The 21,751-nt window shown below is 45.6% G+C and overlaps 1 protein-coding gene across 3 annotated transcripts; it reads left to right on the top strand.

Moving 5' to 3' along the window:
• The first annotated feature begins 416 nt into the window (after positions 1-416).
• On the top strand, positions 417-7,773 carry LOC121569280 (myoneurin). 3 transcript variants are annotated; one of them, XM_041880095.2, is made up of 9 exons: positions 417-438; positions 1,229-1,275; positions 1,707-1,999; positions 2,218-3,110; positions 3,179-3,338; positions 3,416-3,594; positions 3,712-3,795; positions 4,715-4,816; positions 6,907-7,773. In XM_041880095.2, exons 3-9 carry the CDS (start codon positions 1,737-1,739, stop codon positions 7,293-7,295), a joined length of 2,070 nt encoding a protein of 689 aa, XP_041736029.1. In that variant the 5' UTR covers positions 417-438; positions 1,229-1,275; positions 1,707-1,736; the 3' UTR covers positions 7,296-7,773. The 3 variants fall into 3 exon arrangements, with proteins under 3 accessions (XP_041736029.1, XP_041736028.1, XP_041736027.1); XM_041880094.1 differs by lacking the exon at positions 417-438 and adding an exon at positions 455-474; XM_041880093.2 differs by lacking the exon at positions 417-438 and adding an exon at positions 579-700.
• The last annotated feature ends 13,978 nt before the right edge of the window (positions 7,774-21,751 follow it).

Here is a 21,751-nt window from a genome sequence, read left to right as displayed (position 1 = left end):
AAACTGTGGCAAAGTATGCAAAACGCAGTCCACTCTGTTTATTACAGATTCTAGTTTTGCAAACAGAAAACTGTATGCAGATCAAATGTTTCGTTGATGAGAAAATGTACTTACTTATTATTAAAATTTGAAAAATGTTTGCCAAAATCCATCACGCTCCATCTTCCCCACTGCCAGTCATTGGGCTTCCTCTCATCACCATATTTGGTAGTGAGTGGAAACGCCAACCGGATGCTTCACATTTATACATCTGGTGAAATATTTGGCTCATTGTTCTATCTGTGGTTGTAACGTGTTTGTCTTTCCATTTCATGTAAAAATCTGGATGTAACAAAGAAACGGACAAAAATGTATATAGAGCTCGCCAGTTTATAATCTTAAAAACCGCAAATGAGTTACCTCTGGTTCGTTCAGCCATTCCTATGGGAAAATGAATGGGTAAAGAACAGTTTTGGGATAAACGCAGAAAATAAGGTTGGAGGTTTAGGATATCTTATACGTTTTGTTCTATGATATATCAGTCAGTTAACTTTTCCTTTATGAATTATGAAGCCTGTATGTGCTTTTTTTAAATTACAAAAATGCTTCAAAATTCACAAAAAGACGCCATTACTATTGCTCTCTATTTCCAAACTTCGCGAGACTTGAGTCGTGCAATGACGTAATCAGAAAATGGCTACTCAGTCAAAGGGATTATAAGGTATTGTCATTTTACACACATTTAAAAACCGTTTCTGTGCTTAATTGCTACATATCATATGTTTTTAATGATATATGTATCCGTGTGATTACGCAACCGAATGCTCCGTAATTTTAAAACTTCCCAATGTAGTTTACCGCGCACTCCTCGTCGCATTTCGAAATAAGAGCCCTTTGTTATTAACGTTAGCGCGCTCATCCGCGATAATCAAATGGGCCTAACCTAGCTAAACTTCACATTAAGTAATTGGTTTCAAGCTCCATAAACGTTTTTGTGGCCAGTATACAAGGATATTTATTTATTCAAAATCATTCACAATATCATTGATATAATCATGGTAAAAAATAATGTAGCTGATTTGCGCGGATTCCTGTGGGGGCAGGAAGCCATCGTAGGATTCGTGATGAACTTTTATTTTCATAACGTTAACGTTACTCTGGCATCTACCGTGTAGCTGCAGAGTAGGATGAGATGAGTGTTTCCGTTGTAATGTGTATTAATTTCAATCATTTAATTTTATCCCAACAGAACAACACCTGGTATTTTCAACCAAACAATAACACCTATTATAAAGGGTGAGTATGTGTATTTATGTAAATGTAGCTACATTTATATCCTGCTGGGGGAGACACAAGTAAAGAACCAATAAAATTAAGAGCAAAGGGAATAGTTGCTAGATGAATAGATAAGCCAAATATTTTGGTTGAGAAAAGATGGACAAGTAGAAATGTTTTAAATATTCTTGATGAAGTGAAATAGTAAGGTTGTGAAAAGACAATGGTAGTAATATATTTAATTCGCATAAAAGAGATTGGGAAACACTTTAAATACTGGCAGTCTGAGGTTGGCTCTGTCCTAGCCTGCACTGTTAGTGAAAAATTACTCAAATTAACCAGCAACAACCTTGCAAACACAACCTCCTATGCCATAAAGATTTATTAGTATAGGTGAAGCACTATTAGTTAAAAAAAAAAACCCCCATTGAAATTAATTCTCCTCCCTGCAGTTTGACCTCGGCGTGACCCTGGAAGCAGTGATGTCACAGCAGGCCCACAGCGAGCACCTGTTGGAGCAGCTGCGTTGGCAGCGGGAAAGCAACGTTCTGTGTGACATCACGGTCGTTGTGGGCGACACACTGTTCAGAGCGCACCGTAATGTCCTGGCGGCGTTCAGCGGGTTCTTCTCGGCACTGCCTGACAGAGGTCACCGGGTCACGACCCTTAACCCTGAGTTTGTCAGTGAGCAGGCCCTGGACATCCTGCTGAAATACATCTATACTGGAGAACTACACACTGACAGGTAGGTACATCACTACACTGGTGTGTACAAGGCTAATTTAGCAATAGTTGTGGAAACACTTCACCAAATCAAAAGGTGTGTAAGCTCCCTTATTCACTACTTCCCCTGAATAATACTACTACACCACCATATTAGTGTCACAATAACTATGTATAATACAGTATTGTTGTTCATCTGTTGTTATTGCTCTCTTGTTTATGTGTGGTTGACGATAACAGTGAGGGGTCGGAGGCTGTGCTGAGAGCGGCGGTATTCCTGGGGATGAGGGAGGCAGAGCGTCTCCTGAAAGACAAGACAGACAGCCAACAGGAGACGAGGATAGAGTCAGCCCCACCCACCCCCTCCGCTCCCTCACCCCCCTCCCCTCTCTTACCCCCCAGCCCAGAGGCAATCAAACCTCTGTCTGGAGTGGGGTCGGTAGAGAAGGATGAGGAGAGGGAAGATCCAGAGTACACCCCTCCCTCTCCAAGCCCCCCAACATCCCCCCGAAGAGGAGCCAGGAAGAGGAAGGGGAGAAAGCCCAAGGCCTCACCTAGAAACCAGACCTCACCTAGAAACCAAACCTTGCCAAGTAGCCAAACATCAGCTAGCCATGATGACATCCCAGATGACGCAAAAGTCACCCAGCCTCAGAGGGGTAGGGGGAGAGGCAGGGGGAGAGGGAGGGGGAGAGGGAGAGGGAGAGGAAGGGGTAGGGATCTGTCGTTAGAAGAGTCAGACCTTCAGATCGTCGAGGAGAACCAGTCAGACCTCAGCCCATCGTCACTGAAACTTGTCAAGAGGAAGAGGAGGAGCAGTGGAGAGAGGAGAGGAGGAAAGAGAGGGAGGGGCAGAGGAAGAGGGAAACTGAAGGAGAACCGATCAAGCGATGGAGAGGGGGATGAGGGAGAGAGGGGGAGGGAGGGAGATGAGGAGGGGAAGGCTGGGTTGAAGAGCCAGCAGGTGAAAGAGAAGCCAGTGTGTGCTGAGTGTAACAAAGAGTTTTCTGAGATCAGTAGTCTGAGGAGACACATGAGGATCCATAAAGGAGTAAAACCTTTCCAGTGTCTCTTCTGTCCCCGAGCTTTCACACAAGGAAACCAGCTCAAGACTCACCTCCGTATACACACAGGTGAGACACACAAATACACACCAAGCATACACACAGGTGACACCCTAACTCTCTCTCTGCCTTTCTAGGAGAGAAGCCATTTGGATGTTCTCAGTGTGACAAGGGTTTTGCCCAGAAGTGTCAGTTGGTGGCTCACCGTCGAATGTACCACGGAGAAGAGAAACCTTACACCTGTGAACAATGTGGGCTGCAGTTCGCTACCTCATCTAACTACAAGATACACAGCAGGTAGGATGGTGTGGAGAGAAGACCTATTTGTGTTTATCTATCTAACTGTGTGTGTGTCCATGTGTGTGTCCATATAGGAAGCACAGTGGAGAGAAGCCGTATGTGTGTGAACAGTGTGGTAAGGGTTTTGCCCAGGCCAGTACTCTTACCTATCACATGAGGATCCACACAGGAGAGAAACCTTACCAATGTGACGCCTGTGGGATGGCCTTCTCCGTCTCTTCCTCTCTCATCACACACAAACGCAAACACACAGGTAACACACTCACGCAAAGAGAAATTACCAGTGAAATTAGACTTGACGGTGTGTGTGTGTGTGTGTGAGCATGGGTTCCTGTCTTCTCTGACGTGTGGTTGTCTGTGTGTTTTCCAGGTGAAGCTCCACACGAGTGTCTGGTGTGTCAGAGGGCCTTCATTACCAAACGAGAACTCAACAAACACTCTCGCATCCACACCGGTGAGTCTACGTAACGTACACGCACGCACGCACGCACGCACACACACACACACACACACACACACGTTAAAACCAACTACTTTGACTTCATGAAAATATCAAATCAACGTTTATTGGTCACGTGCACTGGTTACAGGGTGTAACACTGGTGGTTACAGGGTGTAACACTGGTGGTTACAGGGTGTAACACTGGTGGTTACAGGGTGTAACACTGGTGGTTACAGGGTGTAACACTGGTGGTTACAGGGTGTAACACTGGTGGTTACAGGGTGTAACACTGGTGGTTACAGGGTGTAACACTGGTGGTTACAGGGTGTAACACTGGTGGTTACAGGGTGTAACACTGGTGGTTACAGGGTGTAACACTGGTTACAGGGTGTAAACGGTACAGTGAAATGCTTAGTTGCAAGCTCTCAAATAGACAAGTTATATAAAAATAAAAAATAAATAGTAATGTTTGCAATATATCACAGTAAGAGTATACAGTATAGACTATGAAGTGTGCTAAAGTGAGTAGTGACATGGTTGAGCAGCTTAGATAAATACATAGTAACAGAAACAGAGTGAGTGTGTGACTGACAAGTGCCAAGTTTCTAGCTGTCAAATCCCTTACTGTCTGTTAGTTGTCGGTAGATCTACTGTGTTCTAGAAGGGTTTCTGCCCAGGAGTGGAGAGAGAGAGAGGAGGAAACACAGGTTGGAGAGAGAGAGGAGGAAGAGGAGAGAGATGTGTAGGTAAAGAACAGAGGATGGAGAAGAAGGCATGCTATAAAAGTAGAAGGTCGACTGATAAAGGACTTTATATGGAGATTATAGATGGGGCCCTTTGCTTTTCATGACCATGTGACTTGACCAGGAAAAGACTCCTGGCCCTAGTTGTAGAGCATGAGGAGAGATGTGCGGTGTGTGTGTGTGTGTAGGTGGAGGGCCAGCTGTTAAGCAGCGTGTGACATGTGAGCTGTGTGGAAACACCTACGCTGGCATGAGCAGCCTGAAGAAACACCAAGAGAGACAACACTTAGGTGAGATTCTGTCTCTGTGTCTTCTATCCTTTTACCATCTACACTGTCTTGCAAAAGTATTCAGACCCCTTGGATTTCTTCACATTTTATTGTGTTACAAAGTGGGATTAAAATGTTTTTTTTTTATGAATAAATTGTCAACAATCTACACAAAATACAGTATTTATTTATTTATTTTTATTAATAGAAATGTAATAACTAAAATATAGTCTTTGCATACGTATTCAGCTCCCTGAGTTAATACATGTTATAAACACCTTTGGCAGCGATTACAGCTGTGAGTCTTTTTGGGTATGACGCTACAAGCTTGGCAGACCTGTATTTGGGGAGTTTCTCCCATTCTTCTCAAGCTCTGTCAGGTTGGATGGGGAGCGTCGCTACACAGCTATTTTCAGGTCTCTCCAGAGGTGTTCGATCGGGTTCAAGTCCGGGCTCTGGCTGGGCCACTCAAGGACATTCAGAGACTTGTCCCGAGGCCATTCCTGCGTAGTCTTGGCTGTGTGCTTAGGGTCATTGTCCTGTTGGAAGGTGAACCTTCGCCCCAGTCTGAGGTCCTGAGCGCTCTGGAGCAGGTTTTCATCAAGGATCTCTGTACTTTGCTCTGTTCATCTTTCCCTTAATCCTATCTCCCAGTCCCTGCTGCTGAAAAACATCCCCACAGCATAATGCTGCCACCCATGCTTCACCGTAGGGATGGTGCCAGGTTTCCTCCAGACGTGACGCTTGGCATTCAGGCCAAAGAGTTCAATCTTGGTTTCATCAGACCAGAGAATCTTGTTTCTCATGGTTGGCAAACTTCAAGCGGGCTGTCATGTGCCTTTTTACTGAGGAGTGGCTTCCGTCTGGCCACTCTACAATAAAGGCCTGATTGGTGGAGTGCTGCAGAGATGGTTGTCCTTCTGGAAGGTTCTCCTATCTCCACAGAGGAACTCTGGAGCTCTGACAGAGTGACCATTGGGTTCTTGGTCACCTCCCTGACCAAGGCCCTTCTCCCCCGATTGCTCAGTTTGGCTGGGCGGCCAGCTCTAGGAAGAGTCTTGGTGGTTCCAAACTTCTTCCATTTAAGAATTATGGAGGCCGCTGTGTTCTTGGGGACCTCCAATGCTGCAGAAATGTTTTGGTACCCTTCCCCAGATCTGTGCCTCGACACAATCCTGTCTCTGAGCTCTACGGACAATTCCTTCGACCTCATGGCTTGGTTTTTGCTCTGACATGCATTGTCAACTGTGGGACCTTTTATATAGACAGGTGTGTACCTTTTTCAAATCATGTCCAATCAATTGAATTTACCCCAGGTGGACTCCCAAGTTGTAGAAATATCTCAAGGATGATCAATGGAAACAGGATGCACCTGAGCTCAATTTCGAGTCTCATAGCAAAGGGTCTGAATACTTATGTAAATAAGGTATGGGGTATTGTGTTTAGATTGAAGAGGGAAAAACATGTATTTAATCCATTTTAGAATAAGGCTGTAACGTAACAATATACGGAAAAAGTCAAAGGGTCTGAATACTTTCCGAATGCACTGTATGTATGGGGGACAGAGGAAGGGTTAGTCATTTAAAAACCATGTCAACCCCTATTATTTCACACAGTCCATATAACTTAATATGTGATTTGTTAAGCCAAATTCTACTTCTGAACTAATTTAGGTTTGCCTAAACAAAGGGTCTGAATACTTATGCAACAACTATATTTAAGTTATACATTTTTTATTTATAAAACACAATATTTTTCTTCCACTTGACATTACAGAGTATTTTGTGTAGATTGTTGACAAAAAAATGACAATGAAATCTATTTTAATCCCACGTTGTAACACAATAAAATGTGAAGAAATCCAAGGGGTTTGAATACTTTTGCAAGGCACTGTATATCTATGTTAAAAGATGTGTTAAGATTTTGTATAATGTCAGCTAATAGTGCTCACGAGGCAAAACGGGCCCCCGAAAATTGTTTGCTATTGTGTACGTCATCCATTTTGTATGATATGTTACGTCCTGCAATTCACAGGATATGTTACGAATTCGTAAGTGCTTAAGATCCCGTTCAGTCTCTTTAACGTGTGTGTGTTCCTGTGTGTTCTCCAGCTCCAGTGGCTGTTCCAGAAGGTGTTCTCCTCCACAACATTCCTATTGACCACCAGGGAATGATCTCCCGCGATGCGCCCAGCCCTGTGCCTGAGGAACCAGACAACCCTAACCCTGACCCCGAGGAACCAGACAACCCTGACCCTGAGGAACCAGACAACCCTGACACCGATTACAACCCTGACCCCGAGGAACCGGACAACCCTGAGCCTGTGACCCCTAACTTGAGCCCTAACCCTCTCCGTGTTCTAGTGGAGCAGCTGCATACATCTTCCCTCTCCTTCTCTTCCCCAGCCTCGCCTGCCGAAAATATGGAGCAGATCATCATCATTAGAACTTTGGACAACGACCTCTGCCCTGACTTGACCAACTCTGACCCCTCACTCTAACCCAGACCCTAACGTTACTCTCAGGCTTGGAGTCGATCCACCGTTTCAACTGGATCACCTGGACCTACAGGATCCAACATGAATCAGCTGTAGTCAGATATATAACTGTGTGAATAGTGGCGATGTTGACAAACGTTGATATGTCATGTAATTCTCTCCGTCGCCGATCTAAAAGTATTTTATTTTTATGCTGTTTTAAATTGCTATTGCTGTATACAGTTAAGTGAGATAGTCACTGAGGATCTACCCACAGAAAAGCCAGGCTCACCGTTTGCTGGCTTTGCATTTCTCTACACAGCCATTCCTGATGGTTCTCTGTTCAATGTTCTGGTTTTAAACCCACGTCTCAGTAACATGGGGCTTATGTCTTATGGAAGCTAGAGGTAACATTGAGATTGGATGGTTATTTATGAAAAGTTAATGTGTTTTTTTCAATTCAACAGCTTCTTTATTCTGAGGAATAAATATCTGAAATCTTTGCGCTTTCTCATCCTTTCCACAAAATGACAGTATCTTTTATAGATGGACCACTAGAATGCAATTTAGCCCTTGAACATTTTACATCAGTGTGGATTAAAGAGAGGTAACGTTTTTAAATACTGTTAATTTTTTAAACAATTTCAGATAATTAAATCTAATGAATGTTGGCGTGCGTTTTTCCCTTGCATTTTGGTTTTCCCAGCGCCTGTGTTGCCATAGGAATGTAACATTGGCCTGGTATTTTAGATATTCGCAGCTAGCCTAGTCTCTCTTCTATGGTTAGTATTACAGAGGTTTGTTTACTAATCTGTTTGCCAAGAAAAAAAACTACCAGCCAATCGATACATTTTAGAATTCCTGAAAGAGACTGAGGGGAAGACAGGGTAGGTTCGCAGCATCATGCACAGTTCATTTTCTAGACGCAAAAGCAACTTCTTGTACTGACGTTCACTTTTCCTTCATGAACGAGCTTGACCAACCCCTGCCTGTCTGTCTGCATTCTGTAGAAACATCACACTCAAACTGACTGAACTAACAAAATCCAGAAAATCACATTGTATGATTTTTAAGTAATGAATTTGCATTTTATTGCATGACATAAGTATTTGATACATCAGAAAAGCAGAACTTAATATTTGGTACAGAAACCTTTGTTTGCAATTACAGAGATCATACGTTTCCTGTAGGTCTTGACCAGGTTTGCACACACTGCAGTAGGGATTTTGGCCCATTCCTCCATGCAGATCTCCTCTAGAGCAGTGATGTTTTGGGGCTGTCGCTGGGCAACACGGACTTTCAACTCCCTCCAAAGATTTTCTATGGGGTTGAGATCTGGAGACTGGCTAGGCCACTCCAGGACCTTGAAATGCTTCTTACGAAGCCACTCCTTCGTTGCCCGGGCGGTGTGTTTGGGATCATTGTCATGCTGAAAGACCCAGCCACGTTTCATCTTCAATGCCCTTGCTGATGGAAGGAGGTTTTCACTCAAAATCTCATGATGCATGGCCCCATTCATTCTTTCCTTTACACGGATCAGTCGTCCTGGTCCCTTTGCAGAAAAACAGCCCCAAAGCAGGATGTTTCCTCCCCCATGCTTCACAGTAGGTATGGTGTTCTTTGGATGCAACTCAGCATTATTTGTCCTCCAAACACGACGAGTTGAGTTTTTACCAAAAAGTTCTATTTTGGTTTCATCTGACCATATGACATTCTCCCAATCCTCTTCTGGATCATCCAAATGCACTCTAGCAAACTTCAGACTGGCCTGGACATGTACTGGCTTAAGCAGGGGGACACGTCTGGCACTGCAGGATTTGAGTCCCTGGCGGCGTAGTGTGTTACTGATGGTAGGCTTTGTTACTTTGGTCCCAGCTCTCTGCAGGTCATTCACTAGGTCCCCCCATGTGGTTCTGGGATTTTTGCTCACCGTTCTTGTGATCATTTTGACCCCACGGGGTGAGATCTTGCGTGGAGCCCCAGATCGAGGAAGATTATCAGTGGTCTTGTATGTCTTTCATTTCCTAATAATTGCTCCCACAGTTGATTTCTTCAAACCAAGCTGCTTACCTATTGCAGATTCAGTCTTCCCAGCCTGGTGCAGGTCTACAATTTTGTTTCTGGTGTCCTTTGACAGCTCTTTGGTCTTGGCTATAGTGGAGTTTGGAGTGTGACTGTTTGAGGTTGTGGACAGGTGTCTTTTATACTGATAACAAGTTCAAACAGGTGCCATTAATACAGGTAACGAGTGGAGGACAGAGTTGCCTCTTAAAGAAGTTGTTACAGGTCTGTCAGAGCCAGAAATCTTGCTTGTTTGTAGGTGACCAAATACTTATTTTCCACCATAATTTGCAAATAAATTCATTAAAAATCCTACAATGTGATTTTCTGGATTTCTTTCTCTCAATTTGTCTGTCATAGTTGACGTGTACCTATGATGAAAATTACAGGCCTCTCTCATCTTTTTAAGTGGGAGAACTTGCACAATTGGTGGCTGACTAAATACTTTTTTTCCCCACTGTATATGTGCTTTCTTGAGCAGGGGGACCTTGCGGGCGCTGCAGGGTTTCAGTCCTTCACGGCGTAGTGTGTTACCAATTGTTTTCTTGGTGACTATGGTCCCAGCTGCCTTGAGATCATTGACAAGATCCTCCCGTGTAGTTCTGGGCTGATTCCTCACCGTTCTCATGATCATTGCAACTCCACGAGGTGAGATCTTGCATGGAGCCCCAGGCCGAGGGAGATTGACAGTTCTTTTGTGTTTCTTCCATTTGCAAATAATCGCACCAACTGTTGTCACCTTCTCACCAAGCTGCTTGGCGATGGTCTTGTTGCCCATTCCAGTCTTGTGTAGGTCTACAATCTTGTCCCTGACATCCTTGGAGAGCTCTTTGGTCTTGGCCATGGTGGAGAGTTTGGAATCTGATTGATTGATTGCTTCTGTGGACAGGTGTCTTTTATACAGGTAACAAACTGAGATTAGGAGCACTCCCTTTAAGAGTGTGCTCCTAATCTCAGCTCGTTACCTGTATAAAAGACACCTGGGAGCCAGAAATCTTTCTGATTGAGAGGGGGTCAAATACTTATTTCCCTCATTAAAATGCAAATCAATTTATAACATTTTTGACATGCGTTTTTCTGGATTTTTGTTGTTGTTGTTCTGTCTCTCACTGTACAAATAAACCTACCATTAAAATTATAGACTGATAATTTATTTGTCAGTGGGCAAACTTACAAAATCAGCAGGGGATCAAATACTTTTTTCCCTCACTGTATATTGGAGGTCGATGAGAGCACTGGTCGGTGGGTCTTCTTAGGTGTGTTATTTGTGTCAGGAAAATGTGTCTGCGCTCTCTGGACTTGATGTGTAACAACATTCAGACAGACAGCCAGGAGTTTGACTGTATGTATTTATACACTATTTATAAACACACTATGCAGTATATACAGTGCCTAAAGAAAGTATTTATACCCCTTGACTTATTCCACATTTTGTTGTGTTACAGCCAAAATGGATTAATTATTATTATTTTTCTCACCCACCTACACACAATACCCAAAGTGAAAACATGTTTTTAGAAATTGTTGCAAATGTATTGAAAATGAAATGCTGAAATATCTCATTTACATAAAGCTTTCTCACCCCTGAGTCAATACTTTGTAGTGTCACGCTCGTCGGGAACAGAGGAGGACCAAGGCGCAGCGTGGAATGCGAACATTTTATTATTATAAAGTATCACACGAACCAAACAACAAAACGAAAACGTGACGTCCCTGGTTACATACACAAACCAACAAGAAACCACAATGAATGAATGCCTAACGGCTACCTAAGTATGACTCCCAATCAGAGACAACGAGCTACAGCCGTCTCCGATTGGGAGCCACCCTGGCCAACATAGATACACAACAACTAGAACCAACACGCATGAAAACTCACACCCTGGCTCAACATACTAGAGTCCCCAGAGCCAGGGCGTGACATGTAGAAGCACTTTTGGCAGTGATTACAGCTGTGAGTCTTTCTGGGTAAGTCTCTAAGAGCTTTGCACACCTGGATTGTAACTGAAAAAATACATAATCTTAACATGCAACATCTCTGTTGGACATTCCTGCAGTCAGCATGCCAATTGCACACTCCCTCAACTTGAGACATCTGGCATTGTGTTGTGTGACAAAACTGCACATTTTAGAGTGGCCTTTTATTGTCCCGAGCACAAGGTGCACCTGAGTAATGATCATGCTGTTTAATCGGCTTCTTGATATGCCACACCTGTCAGGTGGATGGATTATCTTGGCAAAGGAGAAATGGTCACAAACAGGGATGTAAACAAAGTTGTGCACAACATTTGAGAGAAATAAGCTTTTTGTGCATATGGAACATTTCTGGGATCCAATTTTTTTATTTACATGGGACCAATACTTTAAATGTTGCATTTATATTTTTGTTCAGTTACAATATTTGCACATTATTCTTTTAAAATTATTCAAGCCCTGTCAAGTTGGTTGTTGATCATTGATAGACAGCCATTTTCAAGTCTTGCCATACAGGGCCGGTCCTGGCCGTTCTGCTGCCCTAGGCAAGATAAAAAATGTCCACCCCTAGAAGAATAGTCCCAGTAAGCAAAATGACATTTAAAAGACGTATTTTCCCCCAGGAAATACGTACCTTTTGAAGTTAGGTTCAATTTAGGTTGTGAATGAAAGGTGAAAATACAGTAGGTAACATACAGTGTATTCGGAGAGTTTCCAGACCCCTTTACTTTTTCCACATTGTTGCGTTACAGCCTTATTCTAAAATGGATTAAAAAATAAAATCCTCATCACAAACACAATACCCTATAATGACAAAGCAATAACAGGTTTTTATACATTTTAGCAAATGTTACAAAATAAACAATATACATTTACATAAGTATTCAGACCCTTTACTCAGCACTTTGTTGAAGCACCTTTGGCAGTGATTACAGCCTTGAGTCTTCTTCGGTATGACTGTACAAGCTTGCCACACCTGTATTTGGGGAGTTTCTCAGATTCTTACTGCAGATCCTCTCAAGCTCTGTCAGGTTGGATGGGGAGTTCTCTCCAGAGAAGTTCGATCGGGTTCAAGTCCTGGCTCTGGCTGGGCCACTCAAGGACATTCAGAGACTTGTCCTGAAACCACTCCTGCATTGTCTTGGCTGTGTGCTTAGGGTCGTTGTCCTGTTGGAAGGTGAACCTTCGCCCTAGTCTGAGGTCCTGAGTGCTCTGGAGCAGATTTTCATCAAGGATCTCTCTGTACTTTGCTCTGTTCATCTTTCCCTCAATCCTGACTAGTCTCACAGTCCCTGCCGCTGAAAAACATCCCTACAGCATGATGCTGCCACCACCATGCTTCACCGTAGGGATGGTGCCAGGTTTCCTCCAGACGTGACGCTTGGCATTCAGGCCAAAGAGATCAATCTTGGTTTCATCAGATCAGAGAATCTTGTTTCTCATGGTCTGAGAGTCCTTTAGGTGCCTTTTGGCAAACTCCAAGCGGGCTGTCATGTGCCTTTTACTTAGGAGTGGCTTCCGTCTGGCCACCTGATTGGTGGAGTGCTGCAGAGATGGTTGTCCTTCTGGAAGGTTCTCCTATCTCCACAGAGGAACTCTGGAGCTCTGACAGAGTGACCATTGGGTTCTTGGTCACCTCCCTGACCAAGGCCCTTCTCCCCCGATTGCTCAGTTTGGCTGGGCGGCCAGCACTAGGAAGAGTCTTGGTGGTTCCAAACTTCTTCCATTTAAGAATGATGGAGGCCACTGTGTTCTTGGTGACCTTCAATGCTGCAGACATTTTTTGGTACCCACCCCAGATCTGTGCCTCGACACAATCCTGTCTCAAAGCTCTACAGACAATTCCTTCGACCTCGTGGCTTGGTTTTTGCTCTGACATGCACTGTCAACTGTGGGACCTTATATAGACAGTTGTGTGCCTTTCCAAATTATGTCCAATCAATTAAATTTACCACAGGTGTACTCCAATCAAGTTGTAGAAACATCTCAAGGATGATCAATGGAAACAGGATTCACCTGAGCTCAATTTCGAGTCTCATAGCAAAGGGTCTGAATAGTTATGTAAGTAAGGTATTTCTGTTTTTATTTGTAATACATTTGCTAAAATCTTTGCAAAATAACTGTTTTGGATGCAGCAGTTGTTAGATAGAATGTTAACACTCATTGACATAGGCTGTAGCAAAACTAGCCAAAGAGCCATTTTACTGGTTGAAGTTGAAGTGTTTTTTACGTATAATGCAGTTGATTTGCGATGATGACACAAACATTATACTAAGCAGGACATTCATACGAGCCTTAAAATCCAATTATAATCCAAAAGTAGTGTGAAATGCACTCATAAGCAACATGTAAATGGGAACTATTAAGAACTCCCTGTCACACTCTGGCTCTGGGACTTTGTATGTTGAGTCAGGGTGTGTTCGTTTTGTTGTGTTTTTTTGGGTATGTTGGCTGTGTAGTCATATGACTCCCAATCGGAGGTAACGAGTGTCAGCTGTCGGCTCGTTATCTCTGATTGGGAGCCATATATATACTGGGTGTTTTCACTTGGTCTTTGTGGGTTATTGTTCCTGTACAGTCATTTGTCACTGTGGACTTCACTATCGTCATTCGTTTATTTGTTTTCGTGGTTGCTTTGATTAAATAAAGTCATCATGTTCACTCAACGCGCTGCGTATTGGTCCGCTTCCTCAGACGATCGTGACAGAATAACCCACCATAAAGGAACCAAGCAGCGCGTCCAGGAACAAAGGGTCTGGACATGGAAGGAACTGGTGGACGGAAAAGGGTCCTGGACTTGGGAGGAGATCCTCGATGGGATGGATCGCCGTCCATGGAGCGAGACGGTGGAGAGGCGACGGCGAGAGGAGCAACGGCGTCAGCAGGGCCATCGTCGGAAGGACGGGAGGCAACCCCAAAAAGTTTTTGGGGGGGCACATGGCTTGGGCGACTGAGCAGCAGGAGGCTGCCACAAGGCAGATACAGAAGGCTACCAGGTTAAGGGGGCTGACGGAGGCAGAGAAGGGACGGATTCAGGAGGCTACCAGGTTAAGGGGGTCACTGGCCAAAGTAGGGAAAGGAGATGTAGAGGCACGGCGTGAGAGACTGAGGTGTGTATCCAGTCCGGTCCGGCCCGTTCCTAATCCCGAGGTACAGCCAGTAGTGTGTGTCCCCAGTACGGTACGGCCTGTTCCGGCCCCTCGCACTAAGTGTACGGTGCGCGTCGCCAGCCCAGCCCGGCCTGTTCCTGAGCCTCATACGAAGCCTACGGTGCGCGTCGCCAGCCCAGCCCGGCCTGTTCCGGCCACTCGCACCAGGGATACGGTGCGCTTCGCCAGCCCGGCCCGGCCTGTTCCGGCCACTCGCACCAGGGATACGGTGCGCGTCGCCAGCCCAGCCCGGCCTGTTCCTACTCCACGCACCAGGGATACGGTGCGCTTCGCCAGCCCGGCCCGGCCTGTTCCGGCCACTCGCACCAGGGATACGGTGCGCGTCGCCAGCCCAGCCTGGCCTGTTCCTACTCCACGCACCAGGGATACGGTGCGCTTCGCCAGCCCAGCCCGGCCTGTTCCGGCCACTCGCACCAGGGATACGGTGCGCTTCGCCAGCCCGGCCCGGCCTGTTCCGGCCACTCGCACCAGGGATACGGTGCGCGTCGCCAGCCCAGCCCGGCCTGTTCCTACTCCACGCACCAGGGATACGGTGCGCTTCGCCAGCCCGGCCCGGCCTGTTCCGGCCACTCGCACCAGGGATACGGTGCGCGTCGCCAGCCCAGCCTGGCCTGTTCCTACTCCACGCACCAGGGATACGGTGCGCTTCGCCAGCCCGGCCCGGCCTGTTCCGGCCTCTCGCACCAGGGATACGGTGCGCGTCGCCAGCCCAGCCCGGCCTGTTCCTACTCCACGCACCAGGGATACGGTGCGCTCGCCAGCCCGGCCCGGCCTGTTCCGGCCTCTCGCACCAGGGATACGGTGCGCGTCGCCAGCCCAGCCCGGCCTGTTCCTGCTCTCCGCACTAGGCCTACGGTGCGTCCCCAGGGCCAAGCATGCCCTGTTGCTGCTCTCCGCACTAGGCCTTCTGTGCGTCCCCAGGGCCAAGCATGCCCTGTTGCTGCTTCCCGCACTAGCCCTGAGATGCGTGTCCTCAGCCCGGTACCTCCAGTTCCGGCACCACGCACCAGGCCGACAGTGCGCCTCAGACGGCCAGAGTCTGCCGTCTGCCCAACGGGGCCTGAACTGTCCGTCTGCCCAACGCCGTCTGAACTGCCCGTCTGCCCAACGGCGCCTGAACTGTCCGTCTGCCCAACGCCGTCTGAACTGCCCGTCTGCCCAACGGCGCCTGAACTGCCCGTCTGCCCAACGCCGTCTGAACTGCCCGTCTGTACTGAGCCTGCAAAGCCGCCCGTCTGCCATGAGCCTTCCGTCAGACAGGATCAGCCAGAGCCTTCCGCCAGACAGGAGCAGCCAGAGCCTTCCGCCAGACAGGAGCAGCCAGAGCCTTCCGCCAGACAGGATCAGCCAGAGCCTTCCGCCAGACAGGAGCAGCCAGAGCCTTCTGCCAGACAGGATCAGCCAGAGCCTTCTGCCAGACAGGATCAGCCAGAGCCTTCTGCCAGACAGGATCAGCCAGAGCCTTCCGCCAGCCAGGATCCGCCAGAGCCGTCCAGCCAGGATCCGCCAGAGCCAGCCAGCCAGGATCCGCCATTTAGGCCGGTGCTGCCCCTTAGTCAGGTACTGTTCCTTAGTCCGGTGCTGCCCCTTAGTCCGGTGCTGCCCCTTAGTCCGGTGCCGCCCCTTAATCCAGTGGGGTTTAGTTGGGGGGTGGTCATATGGAGGAGGCGACGTAAGCGGGGAGTGACTATGGTGGGGTGGTGGTCTAGGCCGGAGCCAGAGCCACCGCCGAGGAGGTATGCCCGCCCAGCCCTCCCTTGTTTAGCCTGGATTGAGGCGCGGTCGCAGTCCGCGCCTTTAGGGGGGGGTACTGTCACACTCTGGCTCTGGGACTTTGTATGTTGAGTCAGGGTGTGTTCGTTTTGTTGTGTTTTTTGGGTATGTTGGCTGTGTAGTCATATGACTCCCAATCGGAGGTAACGAGTGTCAGCTGTCGGCTCGTTATCTCTGATTGGGAGCCATATATATACTGGGTGTTTTCACTTGGTCTTTGTGGGTTATTGTTCCTGTACAGTCATTTGTCACTGTGGACTTCACTATCGTCATTCGTTTATTTGTTTTCGTGGTTGCTTTGATTAAATAAAGTCATCATGTTCACTCAACGCGCTGCGTATTGGTCCGCTTCCTCAGACGATCGTGACACTCCCCTGTGTTCTGCCACCAACTTGCGCGCATCGCCCTCGTACGGCAATGTTTGTGAACACAGAAAGGGGTCTACATGGAAATGTAGTTTAATGTGTATATTGTATTTTGATGTGTATTGTTGTGCTAAACAGGGCTCATATAAAAAAAAGACCTTGTTCTCAGCATCGACTCCCTGTCAAAATAAAGGTTAAAAAAATTACATAAAAAATAATCACACATTAAGTTATCCTAAGACACACGACAGCTCCAGTGAAATGGTTCTGACTATAGTCAGTTTATGTACAGTTGAAGTCGGAAGTTTACTTACACCTTAGCCAAATACATTTAAACTCCGTTTTTCACCATTTCTGACATTTAATCATAGTAAAAATTCCCTGTCTTAGGTCAGTTAGGATCACCAATTTATTTTAAGAATGTGAAATGTCAGAATAATAGTAGAGAGAATTATTTATTTCAGCTTTTATTTCTTTCATCACATTCCCAGTGGGTCAGAAGTTTACATACACTCAATTAGTATTTGGTAGCATTGCCTTTAAATTGTTTAACTTGGGTCAAACGATTCAGGCAGCCTTCCACAAGCTTCCCACAATAAGTTGGGTGAATTTTGGCCCATTCCTCCTGACAGAGCTGGTGTAACTGAGTCAGGTTTGTAGGCCTCCTTGCTCGCACACGCTTTTCAGTTCTGCCCACACATTTTCTATAGGATTGAGGTCAGGGCTTTGTGATGGCTACTCCAATGCCTTGACTTTGTTGTCCTTAAGCCATTTTGCCACAACTTTGGAAGTATGCTTGGGGTCATTGTCCATTTGGAAGACCCATTTGCGACCAAGCTTTAACTTCCTGACTGATGTCTTGAGATGTTGCTTCAGTATATCCACATAATATTCCTTCCTCATGATGCCATCTATTTTGTGAAGTGCACCAGTCCCTCCTGCAGCAAAGCACCCCCACAGCATGATGCTGCCACCCCCGTGCTTCACGGTTGGGATGGTGTTCTTCGGCTTGCAAGCATCTCCCTTTTTCCTCCAAACATAACGATGGTCATTATGGCCAAACAGTTCTATTTTTGTTTCATCAGACCAGAGGACATTTCTCCAAAAAGTATGATCTTTGTCCCCATGTGCAGTTGCAAACTGTAGTCTGGCTTTTTTATGGCGGTTTTGGAGCAGTGGCTTCTTCCTTGCTGAGCGGCTTTTCAGGTTATGTCGATTATAGGACTCGTTTTACTGTGGATATAGATACTTTTGTACCTGTTTCCTCCAGCATCTTTACAAGGTCCTTTGCTGTTGCTCTGGGATTGATTTGCACTTTTCGCACCAAAGTACGTTCATCTCTAGGAGACAAAACGTGTCTCCTTCCTGAGCGGTATGACGGTTGCGTGTTCCCATGGTGCTTATACTTGCATACTATTGTTTGTACAGATGAACGTGGTACCTTCAGGCATTTGGAAATTGCTCCCAAGGATGAACCAGACTTGTGGAGGACTACAATTCTTTTTTCTGAGGTCTCGGCTGATTTATTTTGATTTTCCCATGATGTCAAGCAAAGAAGCACTGAGTTTGAAGGTAGGCCTTGAAATACCTCTACAGGTGCACCTCCAATTGACTCAAATGATGTCAATTAGCCTATCAGAAGCTTCTAAAGCCATAACATCATTTTCTGGAATTTTCCAAGCTGTTTAAAGGCACAGTCAACTTAGTGCATGTAAACTTCTGACCCACTGGAATTGTGATACAGTGAATTATAAGTGAAATAATCTGTCTGTAAACAATTGTTGGAAAAATGACTTGTGTCATGCACAAAGTAGATGTCCTAACCAACTTGCAAAAACTATAGTTTGTTAACAAGACATTTGTGGAGTGGTTGAAAAACGAGTTTTAATGACTCCAAGCTAAGTGTATGTAAACTTCCGACTTCAACTGTACTCTTGCTGCTTATCAGGGTTATCACACTCTTCTCACCTGCTCTTATTCTCTCATCCTGTCATCTTCTCAGCTGTTTCCTCTCCTCCTCCATCTCTCTGTGTCCTCGGGAGTCCCTCCACTCTACGCTTGGTGGGACAGGAAGCGGCCAGACGTTGACTTCCTGTCTGAGGTTGTGCGTTTCCTGCGGATCTGGTTCATGATGAGGTCAAAGGGCGAACGGCCCCGGCCCGCCCCCTCTGGATATCTGGCCAATCACAAACAGACATGAGCAGGCATTTTATCAATCCCACATTGACGGTTTCCACTAGCTTCTATATCCACAAAGTCAGATTCCACAGCCACCAAGTCAGATTCCACAGCCACAAAGTCAAAATTGGCTACAAAAATGCTTTGGTCTAAATTGAAGCTTTGGGTTAGGCTTAAGGTTAGCAGTGTGTTTGAGGTTAGGGTTAAGGTTAGGGCTATGTTTAAAATCAAATTAACCCCTGCCCCTTACCCTCCTCCCCCACCCAGCTCTGGAGAGCTACAGGTGTGCAGGATTTTGTTCCAGCCCAGCTCTAACACACCTACTATTCAGTCAAGTGAGCAATTGAGTCCAGGAGTGATGTATGGCTGTAACCACTGATCAATCAGATGTTCTAATCTCATTCAAAATCTTATTATAACTTAACCATCAGTAGAACATCAGTAGGTTAGGAAATAATTATCTGACCCTGGATCAGTAGAGCAAAAACATAAAACACCATACCTGAGGTTCCTTTAGTGCAGCTCAGCAACTCTGCAGCTGCCTATAATCAGACGGGTACACAGACAGCACAGATCACACACATAGATACCATTATCAAATAGACTTTCTGACTAGAAGAGGAGCCAGAATTTTGTATCAATCTGTGTGCTGAATTTCACAGTGAAATCTTAAAAAACGCAGTGGCGCTTCCCCAAAGAAACACAAGTTGCGCGCGTCTTGTCTCTTTTATAGCGACAAACAGAACATTCTTCGGCATTTAAAGTTTACAATGAATAGCCTACTTTTTTAACCTAGTTTATCCACGTACTTACCTGACCTGACCGTGGAACAGCGTCTGTGCAGGTGTAGCCTACCTCAGTAGCATAGAGGCTGTCCTGTTCAGATCTAGGATCAGCATGCCCTCCCCAAACACTACCTTTAACCATTGGCTCAAAAAAACTCCAAACTGACCTTAGATCAGCATCTAGGTGCGACTTCTTCGGATATTCGCTCAGGTGTGCCGTCCATCCTGGACGTGTACTATGGAACTGCTCGCAACATAATAAAGGCAATGCTAAAATCTATTCTCTCATCTAGGTCAAAAGGTCAAACAGAGAGGATGGAATAAGGCTGAGATGTTTGGATTGATCAATAAATATTTTATTAACATTCATATTACAACTTTATTATATTACTTATCACTCAAAGATTAGGCTATTAGACTACGCAAAGGAAACATATATGGACTTTATGTAGCCTACATTTGTACATAAAGGCCACATATTTACATAAATATTTTGCACTTTTTTTTACTGGAAATATGTTAGGCCTAACGTACAATAAAAGTACATTCAAAAATCTATCTCTGCATAAAAAGGCCGGAATCTGTACTTGTGACAAGGGGCATTGCTACATCATTTTAATGTGGTTCCAGAGACCTTAAACACTTGTGAGATCTGTGAAGCACAACTGCAAAAAAGACTACCTGGAGCGCAATTGATGAATTTTCTCTAATTAACTGTGCTGGACTTGCACAGAGGCCTTCATTGGTAAGATCCTCAGAGGATGGAGACTACAACTATTACCAATAAATGGAAAGACTCTCCCAGTGAAAGTGTGTGTTGTTATCAGGATCAGATACTTTTTGGGAAAAAGCTGTTGCTCAGCAACTCATTGCCTTCTTGAAGAGAAATAATGTATATGAAACGCTCCAGTCTGGCTTCAGACCCTATTATAGTACTGACACTGCACTCGTGAAGGTGGTAAATCACCTTTTAATGGCGTCAGACCAAGGCTCTGCATCTGTCCTCGTGCTCCTAGACCTTAGTGCTGTTTTAGACACCATCCATCACCACATTCTTTTGGAGAGATTGGAAACCCTAATTGGTCTATGTGGACAAGTTCTTGCCTGGTTTAGATCTTATCTGTCGGAAAGATATCAGTTAGTCTCTGTGGATGGTTTGTCCTCTGAAAAATCAATGGTAAGTATCAGTGTTCCTCAAGGTTCCGTTTTAGGACCACTATTGTTTTCACTATATATGCTATGTCTTGGTGGTGGCTATACAGACGACACACAGCTGTACATTTAGATGAAACATGGTGAAGCCCCAAAATTGCCTACCCTGTCTGAAGCCAGTGTTTCAGGCATAAGGAAGTGGATGGCGGCAAATGTTTTACTTTTAAACTTGGACAAAACTGAGATGTTAGTTATAGGTCCCAAGAAACGAAGAGATCAGCTGTTTGATCTGAAAAGTATTCTCAATGGTTTTACAGTCGTCTCAAATAAAACTGTGAAGGACCTCTGCGTTACTCTGGACCCTGATCTCTCTTTTGACGAATATATCAAAAATAGCCCCCATCAGTCCATAGGCCTCCCCCATCGTATCCACAGCCCCATCAGTCCATAGGCCTCCCCCATCGTATCCACAGCCCCATCAGTCCATAGGCCTCCCCCATCGTATCCACAGCCCCATCAGTCCATAGGCCTCCCCCATCGTATCCACAGCCCCATCAGTCCATAGGCCTCCCCCATCGTATCCACAGCCCCATCAGTCCATAGACCTCCCCCATCGTATCCACAGTATCCTCCCTCCCTGTGTTCTCTAGCTGGGCTGTTGTGAGGTGACAAAAATCATCCAGCACGCCCATTTTCAGGTACTATTGAAATCTCTTTATGGTTCCGTCATCCAGCTCTTCCAGTGCCCAGCAGTAGCTCAGGAACTGATTTCCCCATTGTAGATCACCAGACACAGAACCACTTTGCTGTTTTGGAAGTCACAGTTGATGTATTTGCCATTATCCTTGTATTCGGCAATTGTTAAAATCCAAGCGCTCCTTTGTCAGACCGAGCTGAACTTTATCCCCAACAGGTGAGTTAGCGGTGGAGTTTACTGGTAAATCATTACCGAGTGTGTGCTTATACAGTAGCGGTGACTAATCCACAATAGGACAGGATCTTCAAAGATGGAAGCCATTTCA

The sequence above is a fragment of the Coregonus clupeaformis genome, chromosome 7, assembly GCF_020615455.1.
Source record: "Coregonus clupeaformis isolate EN_2021a chromosome 7, ASM2061545v1, whole genome shotgun sequence".
In the NCBI taxonomy this organism is placed as follows: Eukaryota; Metazoa; Chordata; class Actinopteri; order Salmoniformes; family Salmonidae; genus Coregonus; species Coregonus clupeaformis.
This window is presented reverse-complemented; position numbering and strand designations above follow the sequence as displayed.

Bases quoted from the DNA above. Each gene is read 5' to 3' on its own strand.
- LOC121569280 (XM_041880095.2), top strand. From the start codon at position 1,737: ATGTCACAGCAGGCCCACAGCGAGCACCTGTTGGAGCAGCTGCGTTGG. The intron at 3,339-3,415 runs GTAGGATGGTGT...GTGTCCATATAG, and splicing joins AACTACAAGATACACAGCAG to GAAGCACAGTGGAGAGAAGC. The intron at 3,595-3,711 runs GTAACACACTCA...TGTGTTTTCCAG, and splicing joins ACACAAACGCAAACACACAG to GTGAAGCTCCACACGAGTGT.